The following is an 18115-nucleotide window of genomic DNA, read 5'->3' as shown; positions in this document are numbered from 1 at the left end:
TATTCTTTTATATAAATTTGGTCAAACATAAAAATTTTTTACTCTCCAAGATTGTCGGAATGTCTTATAATTTGGAACGGAGGGAGTATGTATATAAGCATACATGTGTGTATTGCGTATATGTATCTCTTTTACGTCACAGGGAACTTGAAACACGCATTCTGATCAACTTCTTCAAACATGCACTTCAAGTGGAAAACTTTTTCAAATACTTTCTTCTAAAACAACTTGCTAGGTTTTAATAGAGATCAATACAAATAGCAAAAAGGGAAAGAAAAGAACTAATATAAAGGGCAAAGGAAGTGGAAAGGAAAATGTATGTATAATAAGGGAAATAAAGGCAGAATGGGGGGATACAAACGTCGTACTGTACGTGACATGAAGGAGAGCCTCCAAGTTGCCGCAAATGAAAAAAAGCAAAAAAGAAAAAAGACAGAGGGGACACACATGCCGTATGTGCAATGCAAAGAAGAGAGCGTGGACCGAGACAAGAGCGCCGCTTGCTTATCGTTGACAGGGACATGGCGGGCTTGTTGCGGCGTGCATGCATGCTGGCAGATGCCGACGACCAAGGGAGAGGCGAAAGAAAGGAACAATCTCCGCCGCCTCCGGCCACCGAATCCCTGCGGCGGCTCGACAGAGACACGACGTACACCCCTGCTGCTGTCCTGCGGCGACATGCATGTCAGCATGCGTCCGCGCTGGTGAAGACAGAGACGACCATTCAGACAACTACCTATATAGACTATTGCAGAGCTAGGGGCCACTGGCAGTGGCCGTGCCCAGACAATACGCACTGTATTTGCATAGCACGTACAGTATGACACGGTTATGTTCCCATGGCGGCCTCTGCCGCCGACCGCCGGCCGGGCGACATGGCACGACCCTGCATGCATGCTAACAGCTGACTATACGGACACGCACCGTACTAGTCACCATCGTCGTCACATTTACAGAGGCAGAAGAATGGAGCACAGAAGTGTAGGATGCAGCCGTGGCAGCGCACAGACGCCTGCCTATACGACGACGAAGCAGCGTGCTGCGTGACTGCGTCCATAAGGTCGGTCGATCAGCAGGCGGCGGCGTCTGGCGGAGCCGCCGCCGGCGCCGGCGTCGGCGGGTGGTGCTTGGCCTGCTGGAGCATCTGGACGACCTCGCGCATGGTGGGGCGCTCCACGCTGTGCTCCTGCACGCAGAGCATGGCGACGAACAGGACCTGCGCCGCCTCCGCCGCGGGGACGTCCCCGCCCAGGCGCGGGTCCAGCAGCCCCAGCACCCCGCCGCCGGCGCGGGCGCGCGCCCACTGCACCAGGTCCACCCCGTCCTCGCCGAGGTGCTCCCCCACGGGCCGCAGCCCCGTGAGGAGCTCCAGCAGCACCACGCCGAAGCTGTACACGTCGCTCTTCTCGTCCACCTTCAGCGTGTACGCGTACTCTGCACACGCATCGATCGAGAGAGATGGTCAGTAAACTTGGTGCAAAGGCTCATCGATACCGATAGAACACAAAATTGACACGCATGCTCGCTCGCTCTTGCACGGCCAGTGAAAAAGAGCCTCTGCTACCTTTTGTGACCACACACGGTTAAACGTTAAAAGGATGCATGCACCTAACGTGTACGATTAAAGGGTCGCAAAGGAACTTTGTTGGACGGGATGAAACTAAAGCAAGCAAAGTTACTGGATGTGTCTAGTAATAAGGCTGGCTGATTAAAAGGCGGTCACACAGTGAGCCACTAAAGCATGTACTGCTAGTCTGCTAAAGCCCATCTCAGATCACAACGCAATCTAAAAAGACCGATCGAGAGACCCCTCCCCACACCACAGCACACGCACTAGACTGAGAATCTATCAGCTCAAACCTCAAAGGTACACTTTGTTTTTTAGCATACGTATAAAAAAGGACACACGCTACATAGTATATACTGCAGTGTACGCAGTCTAGCGGTACCCGCCCGTACCGTACCCAAGCGGCTGGAGCCAACCACGCATATGATTAGTCTGGTCAAAAAGCCAGGTTCATTCCCCGCTACAGCAGAAGTAGGCGTGTGAGGCTGCCGAGGCAAAGACGAGAGAGGGAAAAGGGACATGGAAAGGAGGAGGACGCATCGTTGCGTTGCGGCTGGCATGGCATGGCATGGCATGCATTGTGAGCAAAAGCAAAAGAGGGCGTTGATGGCAGGGGCACGGGCATGCATGCTCGCAGCGCAACGCAAAGCAGCGGAGCGCTTCCTTTGAGGCGTCTAGTCATCATCGCCTCATCGGAGTGTGGGGCCGGCCTGGCGTCCTGTCTTGTTTTATTCCCTTCCGCCGGCAGCACCCTCCCTGTACCTGAGCGGCATGCATGCATCTGCAGCTAGGCAGAGAGAGCGCGAGAGAGATGTGGATCGGGGTGCATGCATGCAGATGATGCAGAGGAGGCGGCCTGGCTAACCTAGGGATCATCGCGCCATGACCGTCGCGTCACTACCTCTGATGGTCGTACCTGCGACCGACGACAGCAACAGCACGTTGCTTGGAACTACATGCAGTGCAGTGTGCAGATAGAGCATGGCGGCAGCTAGTGGTGTGGTGGTTACCAGGCGCGATGTAGCCGTAGGATCCGGCGACGGCGGACATGCACTCGGAGGCGCCGTTGCCGTTGCCGCGGAGGAACTTGGCGAGCCCGAAGTCCGCCACGTGGGCCTCCATGCGCGCGTCCAGGAGGATGTTGTTGGACTTGACGTCGCGGTGCAGGATCGGCGGGGAGCAGTCGTGGTGGAGGTAGCACAGCCCCCTGGCGGCCTCCGTCGCCACGCGCAGCCGCGCCGCCCAAGCCAGCGGCTGCCGGGCCCCGTCCGCCTCCCCGCCGCCGTGCAGCATCTCCCCCAGGCTGCCGTTCACCATGTACTCGTACACCAGCAGCCGCATCGCCTCGTCCCCCGCCGACGAGCTGCAGCAGAAGGCCAGCAGCCGCACGATGTGCCGGTGCCGGATCCGCCCCAGCGTCTCCACCTCCGCCTGGAACCCGCCGCCGCCGCCCGCCACGATGCGCTTCACGGCCACCACCTCCCCGCCGGGCATCTCGCCGCGGTACACCACGCCGGCGCCGCCGCGCCCCACCACGTGGTTCTCCTTCACGCACCGCACCACGTCCTCGCACCCGAACGCCACCTTCTGGAACGCCGTCATCCGCCACCGCCCCGCCCGCGCCGACCGCCCGCGCCCGCGCCGGCGCACCATGGCGGACCGCGTCGTCGCCACGGCCGCCGCCGCGAACGCCACGGAGCAGCCCAGCAGGCCCAGCGCCGCCAACAGCTTCAGCCGCCCCACCAGCTGCTGGTGCTGGTGCTGCTCCTGCTGCTCCTGCGGCCCCGCCCACCGCCGCGGCGCGCCCATCACCAGCCGCGGGTTGCCCGCGAACGACGTCGCGTTGAAGTAGGCGAACTGCCCGTTGTCCGGCACGCGCCCGGACAGGTCGTTGTGCGAGAAGTCGGCGGCCGTCAGGCTCTTCATGCCGCCCAGCTCCCGCGGGATGCTGCCGCTGAGCATGTTCCACGACACGTTGAGGTAGTTGAGGATCCTGATCCGCGCCAGCCGCTCGGGGATCGCGCCGGACAGCCGGTTGCCGCTCAGGTCCAGGTACGTCAGCGACGCGCAGTCCCCGACCTCGCCGGGCACCGCGCCCGTCAGGTTGTTGCCGCTCAGGTCCAGCTTCAGCAGCCGCTTCAGCCGCCCGACCTGCCGCGGGATCTCGCCGGCCAGCTGGTTCCCGCCGAGGAGGAGCGTCTGCAGCGCGGAGAAGTTGCCGATGGACGCCGGGAGCGACCCGTTGAAGCGGTTGTTGGACAGGTTGAGCAGCGACAGCTTGGCGGGCACGCCGGCGTCGTCCTCCTCCAGGCGCCCCGTCAGGTAGTTGCCCTGCAGCTCCACGGTGGTGAGCGCCGGCAGGTAGAGGAAGCCGCGCGGGAGCGGCCCGGCGAGGTAGTTCTGGCCCAGCCGCACCCGCGTGAGCGTCTCGCAGGCGCCGAGCCCCTCCGGCACCGGCCCGAAGAGGAAGTTGTCGAGGAGGATGAGGATCTCCAGCCGGCCCTGCGCGCACAGCCAGCGCGGCACCTGGCCCGTCAGGCGGTTCGTGGAGAGGTCCACCTCCCGGAGCGGCGCGGCGCGGCCGAGCGCCGCGGGGATGGCCCCCGTCAAGTTGTTCTGCCACAGCTTGAGGACCTGCAGGGAGTCGAGGTCGGCGACGAAGTCCGGGATGCCGCCGCGGAAGCGATTCATGAACATGTTGAGCAGCCTGAGCCCCCTGAGCGCGGCGAGCTCGGGAGGGATCTCCCCCGTGAGCGCGTTGTTGGAGACGTCGAGGAACCTGAGGCCGGTGAGGTTGCCGAGCGACGGCGGGATGGTGCCGTTGAGCTGGTTGGTCTGCAGGTAGAGCGTGTCCAGCCTGGCGAGGCCGCCGAGCGAGGCCGGGATGGGGCCCTGCAGGCCGCAGCTGGCGAGGTCGAGGTGGACGAGGTTGGCGAGCCTCCCGAGCTCCGCAGGGATGCCGCCGTCGAAGCGGTTGAAGTAGCCGAGGTAGAGGTGGCGCAGCGTGATGAGGTTGGCGAGGTCGGGCGGGATGGGCCCCGCGAGGCTGTTCCCGGCGAGCGAGAGGAACTCGATGGCGGGGAGGCGGCCGAAGGCGGGCGGGATGGCGCCGGAGAAGAAGTTGCCGCCGAGGTCGAGGTGGCGGAGGCCCGGGAGCGCGGCGAGGCCGGCGGCCTCGGGATCGGGGAGCGGGCCGGCGAGGTCGTTGTCGTAGAGGTCCAGCACCTGGAGCTCCCGCATCGCGGAGAAGTCGATGCCCGCCAGGGTGCCGTTGAACTGGTTGTTGGAGAGGTTGAGGTGGCGCAGCTCGCGGAGGCCGGCGAGGGTCGGCGGCAGCGCGCCGGAGAGGGAGTTCCCCGCGGCGGAGAGGAAGAGGAGGCCCGCGAGGCGGCCGACGGCGGGGGAGAGCGCGCCGGAGAGGTTGTAGCCGGAGACGTCGACCGAGACGACGGCGCGGCGGCCGCCGGGGCCGCACGCGACGCCGGGCCACGAGGTGCAGAGCGAGGCGCTGTTGGCGAGCGCCCACGCGCGCAGCGGCGGCGGGAGCGGCGCGGCGAAGGCGTCCCTGATGGAAACCAGGATCGCGGCCTGCCTGGCTAGGGCGTCGTCGTCACCAGCTTGAGGGGTGGTGGCCGTGGTTGCGATGGCGATGGCGGTGCGCAGCAGCAGCAGCAGGAGGACGAGGACGAGGTGGCGGGGGAGAAGAGCCCGAGCCATTGGGGTGGTAATGCAGCGGAGCCGTGAAGGTGGTGAAGGTAGCTAGCTGCCGGGCGGGAGGTGTGGCTATGGTAGGCGGTGGTGGCTGGCTGAGGGACGAGGCATTTCCTTTGCTGCGGCCAGGGGGCGGAGGTGAGGCCGGCGATGGAGCTGGGGCTTTGGAGTTGTGAGTCCGCTGGTGACGGTGATGGAGGGAGGAGAGAGGCCGGGTCGCGATCGATCAGTAACGGATGGCCCCTTTCTCTTCTTTTCAAGGACGGATGGATCGGTCTCTGATGCACCCCCAGCTCGATCGCTCTCGGAGGGCCGGGGCGGCCGACCGGCGATAAAGCGTCGGGCCAAAGCAAAAGCAAAAGATGATCCATCGAGTGCCCGCCTGCCTGCTGATAGATGGAGCAAAGCCAAGCCAGGCCAGGGCCAGCCGCCAAGCGAGCAGCAGCGGCAGGAATGTTGCGTACCGGCGTGCAGCGGTGCATGGCATCGGCAGCGCAACCCGACCCCGACGAGCACGCAGGATTCGCCTCTGCTGCGGCAGCAGAGGAATGCGACGCAGTGCTGGTCTGCTGCAGTGCACGACACGGTCCCCTGCTCTGATTGGGTGATGCTCCTGCCTGCTTCGGTATGAACAAGAGGTCACCGATCTACAGGAGGTGAAGATGCAACCTGACAGCGCGCGTGGTGCTCGGGATTCAGGAGGAGTCGGCGAGGAATGAAACGTCTGATTTCCGGACCAATAACAGCTACAGTTCCCATCACTTGTTCTGTGCTGCAGGCCTCCTTGAGCCTAGCATTGCCGTGTCTGCTCCACGCTTGTAGTAGCCTGAAAAACCATGAACTACTGACCTTATCGGTTTGGCTCGATCAAGATACGCTATGTAGTTGGACTAGTGCAAACTAGTTGAACCAACCATTTTTGGCGGCCATTGAACCGGTGGCTAGTTCGAAGTTTGGACATCAGTTTAGAAATCTGGATAATGCGAAATTTCATTATTTAGGTCTCAATTCGTACGCCTTTTATTATTTAACACTCAATTCATATGCCTTCCAAAATTTAACACTTGGTACTACTAATTCTTCATTTCAGATGTTTCTTCGTATTTTCCTTTCTTTTCTTTTATTGCCCCAGCTCACATGAATAGACAATTGGGATGCAGGAGAGAGCGAGATTGGGATGGAGGCGACGACAGTGTAGACGGGGGATGCAGTGAGGAGAGACGCCACTGCGGCGACAATGAGGAGCAGGAGGAGATGTCAGGCCACGGCAGCTTCGTCCAAGGACGAGCAAGCGAAAGAGAGACGTGTCCGGTCGGGCGTTCGCTTGATTCAATCGGTGAAAGAGGATTTGGGCAGGGGTAAATGTGTCAGTTTAGATTGGCCAGGAGAGGAAAAGCAAAAGGAAATAAGAAAAAGAGGGGAAAAAATGAGAGAAATACCTAAAATGAAAGAATACGCATGCCCCGACGTCAAATGCTGTGAGTCTTGTGAATCGAGTGTCAAATATCGAAAAGCCTACGAATTGAGATCCATATTCTAAAATTTCTTGATAATGGGTGTTTCAGTATTACTATGTTATCTTATTTATTATATCATATGTTTGGTTAGGTCTTAGTTACCCATACGGTAAATCATTATTAGAGGTGAAACAATTGGTCGGACTGGTGAATCCGTGAACTGATATATCTTTGACCATTTTGATCTTCTGTCCAATACTCCAGTTTCTTTTTGCATCAAGTGATCAGTTTTGCAGTTTGATGTGCAAGCCATGCATGATCTGTGACGAGTACGTACAACCTCATTGTAACTTTCACATACCAACAATTTGCTCTGAATGTATTAGAGCAGCTCCAGCGTCGCATGAAAGCGAACCGGGGGGCACTGCATGCGAACCTTAAGCATTGGACGGTTCGCACTCTTGTTGTCAGAGGGTGAAAGCGAACTCTAGGTATGCGCCGAACCAAAGCCAGTAAAATAATGATACATGCACGGCTGTTACCTCCTCCTCACATTCCAAATAAAATAAGCATTGTACAGTACATATGGCCGTTGGGCATTGGTATAGCCGTTTACAGAGGGACTTGCTTGCCTGCTCCTCTATATACATGAACTTCATACATTCAAACTCACACATTGCCACAATGGAGAATCATTCTACATCTAGCTTTACAAATCTGATGAATTCAGAAATCCAAAGCTCAAATCCTCAAAACCCAAACACCCAACAACAGCCTAGTTTTCCACCCCATTTTCTCATGAATTTCCCACCCCATCAATTTGGTCCCAACCCATTTCCACCCAGTACTACCCACCAAATTTCAATCCATTTGGTGTCCAACAAGGTTACCAATTTCCAGCAGCAAGTTACCAGCATGGCATTCCTTTCCCTGGCAATTTTCATGTGGGCGACATGGCTGGTGGTCCATCTTCACCAATTGGTTCAGTAGCTATGTTTGGAGTTGGTGGTTCAAGAGGCGAGAGCTCAGCTTCTCCAGTCACTTCTCCAATGCTTCCTGTAGAGCATACAAACAAAGATGCAGTCGGAGGTGAAGAATGGAGTGATGTAGGTTCAGATGAGGAAAAGAAAGGAGGGAGGATGTTTTGTAGTCTCGTTTTGCTATTTTACGTAACGCACCACGTGTGTGGCATACACGAACACTTGGTGAGATCATGTATGCTATTTTACGTAACGCACCATCTCAAATTATTTTATTCTAACTGCAATGTAACTGTATTACTAGTTCTCTTCGAAATCGTATGAAATCGTCTTGTGAACTGCATTATTATGGTTGAACTACAGCTTTTTTTATCCCAAATACCGCCATCCCAAATACTACAGCATTATAGTAGAGGTTAGAGACAACAAAAAACTACCTTTCATGTACATGTCGAAGTAGATGGCCATCAGCCTCCATCCTTGCGCAAGCGTTGCCGGCCGTGCGGGCGTGAGCCACAGGAGCGCCAGTAGCGTTGCCGGCTATGCGGGTGCGAGCCACAGGACCGCCGGTCTCGACCCCAACAACGCGGCGTCGCCGGCCGTGCGGGGGCGCGAGCCATAGGAGTGCGGCCCCCGACCCCAACAGCGCGGCGTCGCCAGCCGTGCGGCCGGGAGCCACAGGAGCCGCCCCCGCTCCCCCCTGATATGCTCCAGTAGAGCGCTGCCCCTCCCTCATCTGCTCCAATAGATGTAAATTGACCTGATCTACTCTCTTTGTGGGATTAATTTTAGAATCCATGGCTTGATTCAAAGGATTAGGATGAGATGTGAGGAAGGGGGAAGAGAGGAACGGGAAGGGAAGAACGCGAGACAAGAGACTGTCTGTAGGGAAACGGGTAGGCTACGCTAGCATCACTACCGCATAAACCCAAGATACTTGCGAGTAGAAGATCATAGATCGTTACCACTAGACGCGCAGCGCAGCGGAAGAAGTCGCGCGTCGATGTAGAGGAAGTAGTCGATCACGTCCCACGAACCGAGCTCCTCGTACTTGATCCCAGCAGCCGATCAGCGCAGCAGTCGCAGCAGCGCCTCCACGGAGTCCACACGTACGGGGATGAAACGCCGGGCGTCGGTGTGCTAGCACCGCACGCACGGCAAGGGCGGCGGCCGAGAGAGAGGGAGGGGCGGCGGCTAGGGAGGTGGCGCGACTCAGGTCATCGCCCCCCCTAGCCCCTCCCTCATATATATAGGGCATACTAATGGGCTTCTATCTCATAGGCCCATTAGTAATCCTAATCCCTCTTGGATCAATATCCACTTGGGCCTTTAAACCGTATTGTGATGATGGGCTCTTGGGCATATCACCAACAATCTCCCACTTGCACTAGAGACAATCATACATGCAAGCTTTCCAACATTCCAAACCCCTTAAGTGTGTGACCCGTTAGGTTCATGTGTAGGTGGTCGTGATCGGAAATCATTTCCGAATCACAAGTCAATAGCGGCACCTAGCAGGGCATAGTGACTCACAAATACACATAAAGATCATATCGGCCGAACCATAGATATACTCATACACCGATCCCTTTGCCACACGATACCAGTCAAGCTCAAAGCGAGATGCGTGCCACCTTTGTGATAGCTCGACCATTCTCTCGATCTAATAGTGGATTCTATTCATAACTAACCTTTAGTCATCATGATTAACTCTTTAATCACTTTGGCATGGCCATGCACTTTCAAATCCAACTATCTCGAGGGGCCTAGAGATATCTCTCCCGTTATCTAGGAGGGGCAAATTCCATCTTGATCCGCTCACATCCCATTCCATGTTTCATGACATACCTGTAAGCTGCTTTTGTAACTACCCAGTCACGGAGTAGCGTTTAGCAGCCCCAAGATGCACCACTACACACAGTGAGAAACAATGGCGATCTCAGGTCTAAGGATTCAGTAGGTATAACACTCAAGAACAACTGATGGCACATACAAAATAACAATCCCAACATTGTCTTGGAGTGGGTCAATCCAACACCATGTTCACCAACATGTGTCCACATCATTAATCCGATATCTCCATATCCATGATCCGTGAAACATGATCATCAATTAATGCATGTGCTAGTCTCAACGTCGTTGTTGTCCCACACAACGACATAAACTAGGGATAATTTAGAATCATATCATTTTCAACAAAGAGTTTCACGAACAAGTCACATACTTGATAATCAATGTAAAATAATCATCCATGGAACAAATAACAATTATTTATCATTACATAAACATACTCATGACACAAAATCTCCCACGCACACTAAAATCACTGATGTAAGTATCTAATACCCATAGATCTCATGTGCGCCTCATGCTTTGGTTGTGGGAGAGGCTTCGTCAACGGATCAGCAACGTTTGAATCCGTGTGCACCTTGCAAACCTTCACATCACCTCTCTCAACAAAGTTACGGATGAGGTGATACTTTCGCAGTATATGTCTGGACTTCTTAGTTATTCTAGGCTCCTTTGCTAGTGCAACGGCACCACTATTATCACAATAGAGGTCCACTGGACTGGACGCACTAGGAACAACACCCAAGTCAGAAACAAACTTTCTGATCCAAACAGCTTCTTTTGCAGCTTCGGAAGCTGCAATATACTCGGCCTCTGTCGTTGAATCAGCCACCGTATCTTGCTTGGAACTCTTCCAGCTCACTGCCCCACCATTGAGGCAGAAAACAAAACCGGATTGCGATTTGGAGTCATCTTTGTCTGTTTGAAAACTAGCATCGGTGTAACCCTTTACAAGGAGCTCATCTTCGCCTCCAAATATTAGGAACATATCCTTAGTTCTTCTCAAGTACTTAAGGATACTCTTTACAATTGTCCAGTGAGGTTCACCGAAATCTGACTGATACCTGCTCGTAACACTTAGAGCAAAGGAAACATCTGGGCGCGTGCAAAGCATAGCATACATGATCGACCCTATGGCTGAAGCATAAGGAATCGTACTCATCCTCTTTTGCTCATCAGGTGTCGTAGCACACTGACTCTTGCTTAGAGTAATGCCATGTGACATTGGCAAGAAACCTTTCTTGGAATCTTGCATATTGAACCGATTCAATATCTTGTCAATGTACGTGTCTTGGCTCAATCCAATTAGCCTTTTTGATCTATCTCTATAGATCCTAATACCCAGAATATAAGCCGCCTCTCCTAAATCCTTCATCGAAAAATTCTTTTTCAATGAGGTTTTAACGGCTTCAAGCATTGGAATATCATTTCCGATCAGTAATATGTCATCCACATATAAGACCAGAAACACAAGTGCGCTCCCACTAGCCTTTTTGTAAACACAAGGCTCATCTTCATTCTTGATGAAGCCAAACCCTTTGACTACTTCATCAAAACGAATATTCCAACTCCGAGATGCTTGCTTCAATCCATAGATGGACCTCTGAAGCTTACATATTTTCCCAGCATTTTTAGGATCGACAAAACCTTCAGGCTGTGTCATATACACATCCTCACTTAGATGTCCATTAAGAAAAGCGGTTTTGACATCCATTTGCCATATCTCATAGTCATAATATGCGGCAATTGCTAGGAGAATCCGAACAGACTTTAGCATTGCGACGGGCGAAAAGGTTTCCTCATAGTCAACACCTTGAATTTGTCGGAAACCTTTCGCCACCAATCGTGCCTTATAGATGTGAACATTTCCATCCATGTCTAATTTTTTCTTAAAAATCCACTTACAGTCGACAGGTCTTACACTGTCAATCTGATCGACCAAGTTCCAAACTTGATTACCATGCATGGATTTTAACTCGGATTCCATGGCTTCAAGCCATTTGTCGGAGTCGGGTCCCAGCATTGCTTCTTTGTAGGTCAAGGGCTCATCATTTTCCATCAATAATACATGGCGCTCCTCCGTAATAAGGAGGTTGAGCTTGTCAGTAGCGCGACGTGCCCTTATAGACCTTCGTGGGGCTGGTGCCTCAACTACGGGTTGTGCAACATCTTGCACATCCCGTGGATCTTTAGTGGGTGCTGAAACAGTTTCGGGTGTTTCCTGAATTTCTTCAAGTTGCACCTTGCTCCCACTAAATCCTTTTGAGAGAAACTCCTTTTCTAAGAAAACACCATTGCGAGCGACAAACACTTTGCCTTCCGCCTTATTGTAAAAATAATATCCTTTGGTTTCCCTAGGATACCCCACAAAGAAACATTTGTCTAACTTTGGAGTGAGCTTATCTGACATCAAACGTTTGACATAAGCCTCACATCCCCAAACTTTGAGAAAAGATAATCCGGGACGCTTCCCAGTCCATATCTCATATGGTGTCTTCTCAACAGACTTACTTGGAACCCTATTCAGTGTGAACGCAGCAGTTTCAAGAGCATAACCCCAAAATGACAATGGAAGATCAGCTTGGCTCATCATGGACCTAACCATGTCCAACAAGGTTCGGTTCCTCCGTTCGGATACCCCATTCCATTGAGGCGTTCCGGGCGGAGTTAGCTGCGGAATAATTCCACATTGCTTCAAATGATCACCAAATTCAAGGCTCAAATATTCTCCTCCACGATCAGATCGCAGAAATTTAATTATCTTGCCTAATTGATTTTGTACTTCATTCTAAAATTCTTTGAACTTTTCAAACGATTCAGACTTGTGCCTCATTAAGTAGATATAGCCATATCTACTAAAGTCATCAGTGAAAGTAATGAAGTACTGAAAACCACCTCTGGCTATTGAGCTCATTGGTCCACATACATCGGTATGTACAAGTCCCAACAAGTCACTCGCCCTCTCACTCTGACCAGTGAAAGGCGCTTTGGTCATCTTTCCAAGCAAACACGACTCACATATGTCAAATGATTCAAAATCAAATGAGCTTAACAATCCATCTTTATGGAGTTGTTCAATGCGCTTCTCATTTATATGACCTAAGCGACAATGCCAAATAAAAGTGGGATTCAAATCATTTGGTCTAAGCCTCTTAGTATTAATGTTACAGACAGATTTATCCTCAAGATCAAGAACATATAATCCATTCACCAATGGACAATGAGCATAAAAAATACCATTGCAAAAGATATAACAACGTTTGTTCTCAATTACAATCTTAAAATCACCAACTTCTTCCAAACATGAAGAAGAAATAATGTTCTTGCTCAAAGCAGGAATGCAATAACAATTATTTAATTCCAAAACTAATCCGGAGGGTAGAGACAAGTGGTAGGTGCCGACCGCCAACACCGCAACCTTTGCGCCATTGCCGACCCGAACGTCCAACTCGCCTCTTGCAAATCTTCTAGTCTCACTTAGACCCTGCAACGATTTGCAAGTGTGAATCATCGATCCAGTATCAAATACCCATGATTCACTAGAAGATAATGCAATATTTATTTCTATAACATTTATACCTGAAGTGGAAGTCTCACTTCCCTTCTTCTTCTTCTTTTCTTCCAAGTACTTCTTGCAGTTCCAAGACCAATGTCCCTTTTCATGACAGTGGAAGCATTCATCTTCAGAAGTAGGGCCAGATTTGGCCTTAGGTGCTGGCTTTAGCTTAGAGCCTGAGGACTCACCACCGGAACTCTTTTCCTTGCCTTTACCTTTGGGATTAGGAGGCGTCCAACGCTTCCTCTTTTTGTTCCCCTTCTGAATCATCATCACATGATTGGGATTCTTCTTAATGCTCTCCTCTGCTATTTTTAGCATCCCATGCAACTCACTCAATGTTTTATCCAAGCCATTCATCTGAAAGTTCATGATAAAAGGCTCATAGCTCGCCGGGAGCGACTGGAGAATAACATCAGTAGCCAAGTCTTGGTGAAGTTCAGAACCAAGTCTATCCAAAGTCTCAATGTAACCAATCATTTTGATCACATGAGGACTGACTGGGCTACCTTCTGCCAGCTTGCACGCAAACAAGGATTTTGAGATATTGAACCTCTCAGTCCTGGCTTGGTTCTGAAACATCCCACGCAGCCCCTCGATCATGGTATGAGCATCCGCATGCTCATACTGCTTCTGCAGATCAGGGGACATGGTGGCGAGCATCAGACAGCTGACATCAAGTGAGTCATTGCAGTGCTTCTCATAAGCTCTGCGATCAGCAGCAGTTGCATTGTCAGGGAGATCATCAGGATATGGCTGCTCAAGAACATACTCCTTTTTCTCTTGCCTGAGAACAATTCTCAGGTTGCGGTACCAATCAATAAAGTTTGTTCCATTCAACTTTTCTTTCTCAAGAACAGAACGCAAATTGAAAGCGGAATTGTTACTGGCAGACATGATCTACAACATTAAAGTAAAGCAAGATTTCAGCACTAAGTTTATGTAAAGACTTTCATTAACTGATTTAACAAAAGACAACCTACTATATCAAAGTCATCTTCCCTCTAATGACATATAGTGGTTCAAGATCCATAATCACTAAAATTCTAGTGAGCTTTAACATCACGGCTAGAAAAGTAGTGATACAGGTAAGTAACAAATTACTAATCACATCTCTATGCGACTCTTGTTTGTTGGGTGGCATCCAATGCCCCGGCCCCAACCCTATGCCTTAAAGCCCAAAACTGTTTTGATAGCTTTGCTGAGTAAACCAATACTATGCTTGTGAATGTCCGACATCCACCCTATACAAAAGTGATAGCTGAGGGTACTCTACTTTGGTAAACCTACCACACAACGATCAAAATTTATAGGTGCAGCTATTGGTAAAAGGCATCAAAAACTCAAACTTTTCTGAGGGAAGCTATTCTATCATGATTAAAGCATCCACCATATGTAAAAGCATGAAAGAATAGTATGACAGGAAAATAAACATCACAGGCATATAATCATATTATATTGTGAATAGTATGGCCTCTTGCATCACAATGGGCTCCATCGCCATGGCTCCAAGGTGACCTCCATTGCCATCCGTCCTGTCTTGTGGTGATCATCATCGCCATCATGATTGAAACCTCCATGAAAAGATACTAAGCTACTACATCTAATAGCTAGTGAAATAATTACATGAGGATTCAAACATCACAAGTCGACACGCAGGTCGTTATACAATAATGGTGCAACCTCAACCCGGTTGTGTTAACTTGCGACACGCAGGTCGCACAAATCATCACATACATCATCACATGACATTGAGGCCATACCATTCACATCACACCCTGCAAAAACAAGTTAGGCGTACGACGTGTTCTACCAAAGTAGCGCTTGGGAAGCCGCTACAGCGAGAAAGCAACGGCGGTCCCATTGAATCCCTATGAAAATCTCATCAAAGTGATCACATCACCTCAAATCCGAGCCATTCATAATGCCTCAATTTTCACTAGGTCAATCACCTTGACCGTGCAAACTTTGCACTTGAGAAGACTGCATCTACACATGACCTTGATCTGTTGGTTCAATCTACTGACTATGCACACAGTTAGTCCCGATGGTGATTCCAGCCGGTAGGGACATGTCGTATGCATAACAGAGAAAGAACACAAACTAATCTTTTGTCACATGCCGCGCAATCAACTCGCTCCAGTTTTAACCCCTTATGACCAATTGATCTAATCAAACCGTGCAAAAGTAATAGATCCAATCTACTACAACAACATATCACCTATATGCAAAAGATCCAGACCAAAAACTACGCAAGATGGCTCTGGTACCACTGTCTGTAGGGAAACGGGTAGGCTACGCTAGCATCACTACCGCATAAACCCAAGATACTTGCGAGTAGAAGATCATAGATCGTTACCACTAGACGCGCAGCGCAGCGGAAGAAGTCGCGCGTCGATGTAGAGGAAGTAGTCGATCACGTCCCACGAACCGAGCTCCTCGTACTTGATCCCAGCAGCCGATCAGCGCAGCAGTCGCAGCAGCGCCTCCACGGAGTCCACACGTACGGGGATGAAACGCCGGGCGTCGGTGTGCTAGCACCGCACGCACGGCAAGGGCGGCGGCCGAGAGAGAGAGGGAGGGGCGGCGGCTAGGGAGGTGGCGCGGCTCAGGTCATCGCCCCCCTAGCCCCTCCCTCATATATATAGGGCGTACTAATGGGCTTCTATCTCATAGGCCCATTAGTAACCCTAATCCCTCTTGGATCAATATCCACTTGGGCCTTTAAACCGTATTGTAATGATGGGCTCTTGGGCATATCACCAACAGAGACGGCCAGGAGAGTTCCACCTGCTCGCGCGAAGGGAAGGACGGATGAGAATCACGATTTTTTTCTAATGTGGGCCCCACTATTCGATGTTGATGCTAGAGAGACCGAACCGTGATTTGGTTCGGCAAGACTGCTTTTGCGAGTCCGAACAAGGACTGGAGGTGCTCTTAGGCTATCCACACTCGTCGACCTCTAAATTCATACTCTAAAGAGAATATCTGTCCCAGTCATCAATATTCTCATCTTTATATTCAGTTTCTCCGCACCTGTCATCCTCTATATCTCATCTCCTATACCAACTACCCACTCATAGGACCCACAAGTCAGATTTTTTTATCACCCTAAACCCCCTTCTCTCTCTCCCACCGCCACCGCCTCTCTCTCTCTCCTTCCCTGCTTCTCCTCCGCCGCCCAGGCTCCTCGCCTCCCTCGCCGCCGGTGGCGGCCCTCCTCCCTCCTCCTCCCTGCGCGGATTCCGGCGGCGCAGCGCGGCTCCACCGGCTCCTCCCAGGAGCGCCAAGACCCCTCCTCCCCCTCCTTCCCTCCCTCCCCCTTCCCCTGCTCTGGCGGTGTCGGCGGGGAAGCAGGCCATGGCGTGGCGGCGGCGGCGACCCTCGAGCCCCCTGCTCCCTCCGCCGTCGGCCAGGGTGCGGCCCCTTCCTCGCCTGCGCGCGGGAGCTGCGGCGAAGCGATGTGTGGGAGGTCGTAGGCGGTGCGGCCGGTGCTGTGGGGCTGGCGAGCGCGCGGCACGGTGCGGGCGCGCTTGCCATGACCTACCCACTCCCCGGTCGCCCTCCCGCCCCTGCGCCGGTTCCTCCTTCTCAACGCCGGCAACGGGTCGTCCCCGAGCGCGGGCCGGCGGCGGCGCCCCCTCCTCCCTCTCCCCTTCTCCTTCCTCCTCCACGGGCCGGCGGCGGCGGCGCCTCCTGGTTGGGCTGGCGGCGACATGGCGGAAGCGAGCTGCCGCGCGGCAAGCTTGAGGACGGCCTCGATCTTTGCGAGCTCGAGCTCGGCTGGCGGCACGCATCGTTCTTCGGTGAGGAGCCCACCCGCGGAGGCCCGCGGGGCGTGGCGCGGAGGCCGGCGGCGGGTCTCGCGGCTGCGCGAGGCAGGCGAGCGCGCGGCGGGCGGCTCGCGCAGGACCGAGGCGAGCGCATGGTGGAGCAGCGGCAGCAACGGCCGAGGCTGGCCAGCTCGACGGCACGGTGGCGACGGCGGCGGCAGGCGAGCGCGCGCGCGGGGCCGACCCTGCTCCCCTGCTGTGACTCCTCGTCCGCTGGGGGAGGTGCAGAGGAGCGGCGCCCCTTCCCTGGCCCCCGCGTAGAGATGGCAACGGATCGGGTTCGGTGCGGGTATCCGCGGGTTTCGGTTTTTCGGGTTTCGGGTTTGGTGTTGGTTTTTCGCCCACGGTTTTCAGGTTCGGGTTTGGGGTTGGTTTCGGTTTCGGGTTTTGGTTTCCACCCATGGATATCCAATGGATATCCGAAATAAATTATTTGGAATTAAAACTCATGTTTTATAATATGTTAATGATAATTTGTTTACTTAGACTATTAAATTTATTGAAAGTTGAGTCATGAAAATATTTATTATTTGTTGCCTCTTGTTTATACATATGAATGTGTATATTTATCCCCGGGTTTCAGGTATCCGCGGATTTGGTTTTGGTGATGGATTTCCACCCAAATCGGTTTCGGGTTCGGATTCGGGTTTCGGTTTCGGGTTTCGGTTTCGGGTTACGGTTTTGGGTGCACGGAGACTCCACCCGATCCGAACCCGACCCATTGCCATTCTTACCCCCGCGCCACTCCCTCCGGTGGCGCCCCTGCCTCCCTCGATCCGGCACGGCGGCGGCGCCCCTACTTCCCTCCTCGGCCTCCTTCCCATGCATGCGCCGGGCGGGGGTAGCAGGCGGCGGCCATGGACAGTGGCCGCGGGCAGCAAGCGGCCGGCGGCAGCCTGGCTCGAAGCTCAGAGGGTGGTGGCGCCCTCCTCCTTTCCGTTCCGAGGCCCGACGCGAAGGCGGGGCAGTTGGCAGCGGCGGCGGGAGCAGGTCGACGTGGCGTTTGCCTTTCGTCCGCTTTCTCCCCTGGGAATCCAGTACCGGCGCCCAAACGGCATCTTTCCGTATGGTTTAGCGTCCCCCGCTGCGGGAGAAAAAAAACGCTACTCCTATACTGGATCGTTGCGTACCGTTTCTTTTACCGTAGCCAGTGCAGACAG

At 53.1% G+C, this 18115-nt stretch overlaps 1 protein-coding gene across 1 annotated transcript; it reads right to left on the bottom strand.

Moving 5' to 3' along the window:
• Positions 1-347: 347 nt before the first annotated feature.
• Positions 348-5605, bottom strand: LOC120700408 (leucine-rich repeat receptor-like serine/threonine-protein kinase BAM3). The gene is made up of 2 exons (XM_039984632.1): positions 2578-5605; positions 348-1434 (listed from the first exon to the last, which is right to left on the bottom strand). The coding sequence occupies exons 1-2, from the start codon at positions 5282-5284 to the stop codon at positions 1070-1072; spliced, it is 3072 nt and encodes a 1023-aa protein (XP_039840566.1). The 5' UTR covers positions 5285-5605; the 3' UTR covers positions 348-1069.
• Between the last annotated feature and the right edge of the window lie 12510 nt (positions 5606-18115).

This window comes from Panicum virgatum, chromosome 3K, assembly GCF_016808335.1.
Source record: "Panicum virgatum strain AP13 chromosome 3K, P.virgatum_v5, whole genome shotgun sequence".
Taxonomy (NCBI): Eukaryota; Viridiplantae; Streptophyta; class Magnoliopsida; order Poales; family Poaceae; genus Panicum; species Panicum virgatum.
This window is presented reverse-complemented; position numbering and strand designations above follow the sequence as displayed.

Coding starts and splice junctions, on each gene's coding strand:
- LOC120700408 (XM_039984632.1), bottom strand. CDS start 5,284: ATGGCTCGGGCTCTTCTCCCCCGCCACCTCGTCCTCGTCCTCCTGCTG. Junction 1,435..2,577: donor CTACGGCTACATCGCGCCTG/GTAACCACCACA, acceptor ATGCGTGTGCAG/AGTACGCGTACACGCTGAAG.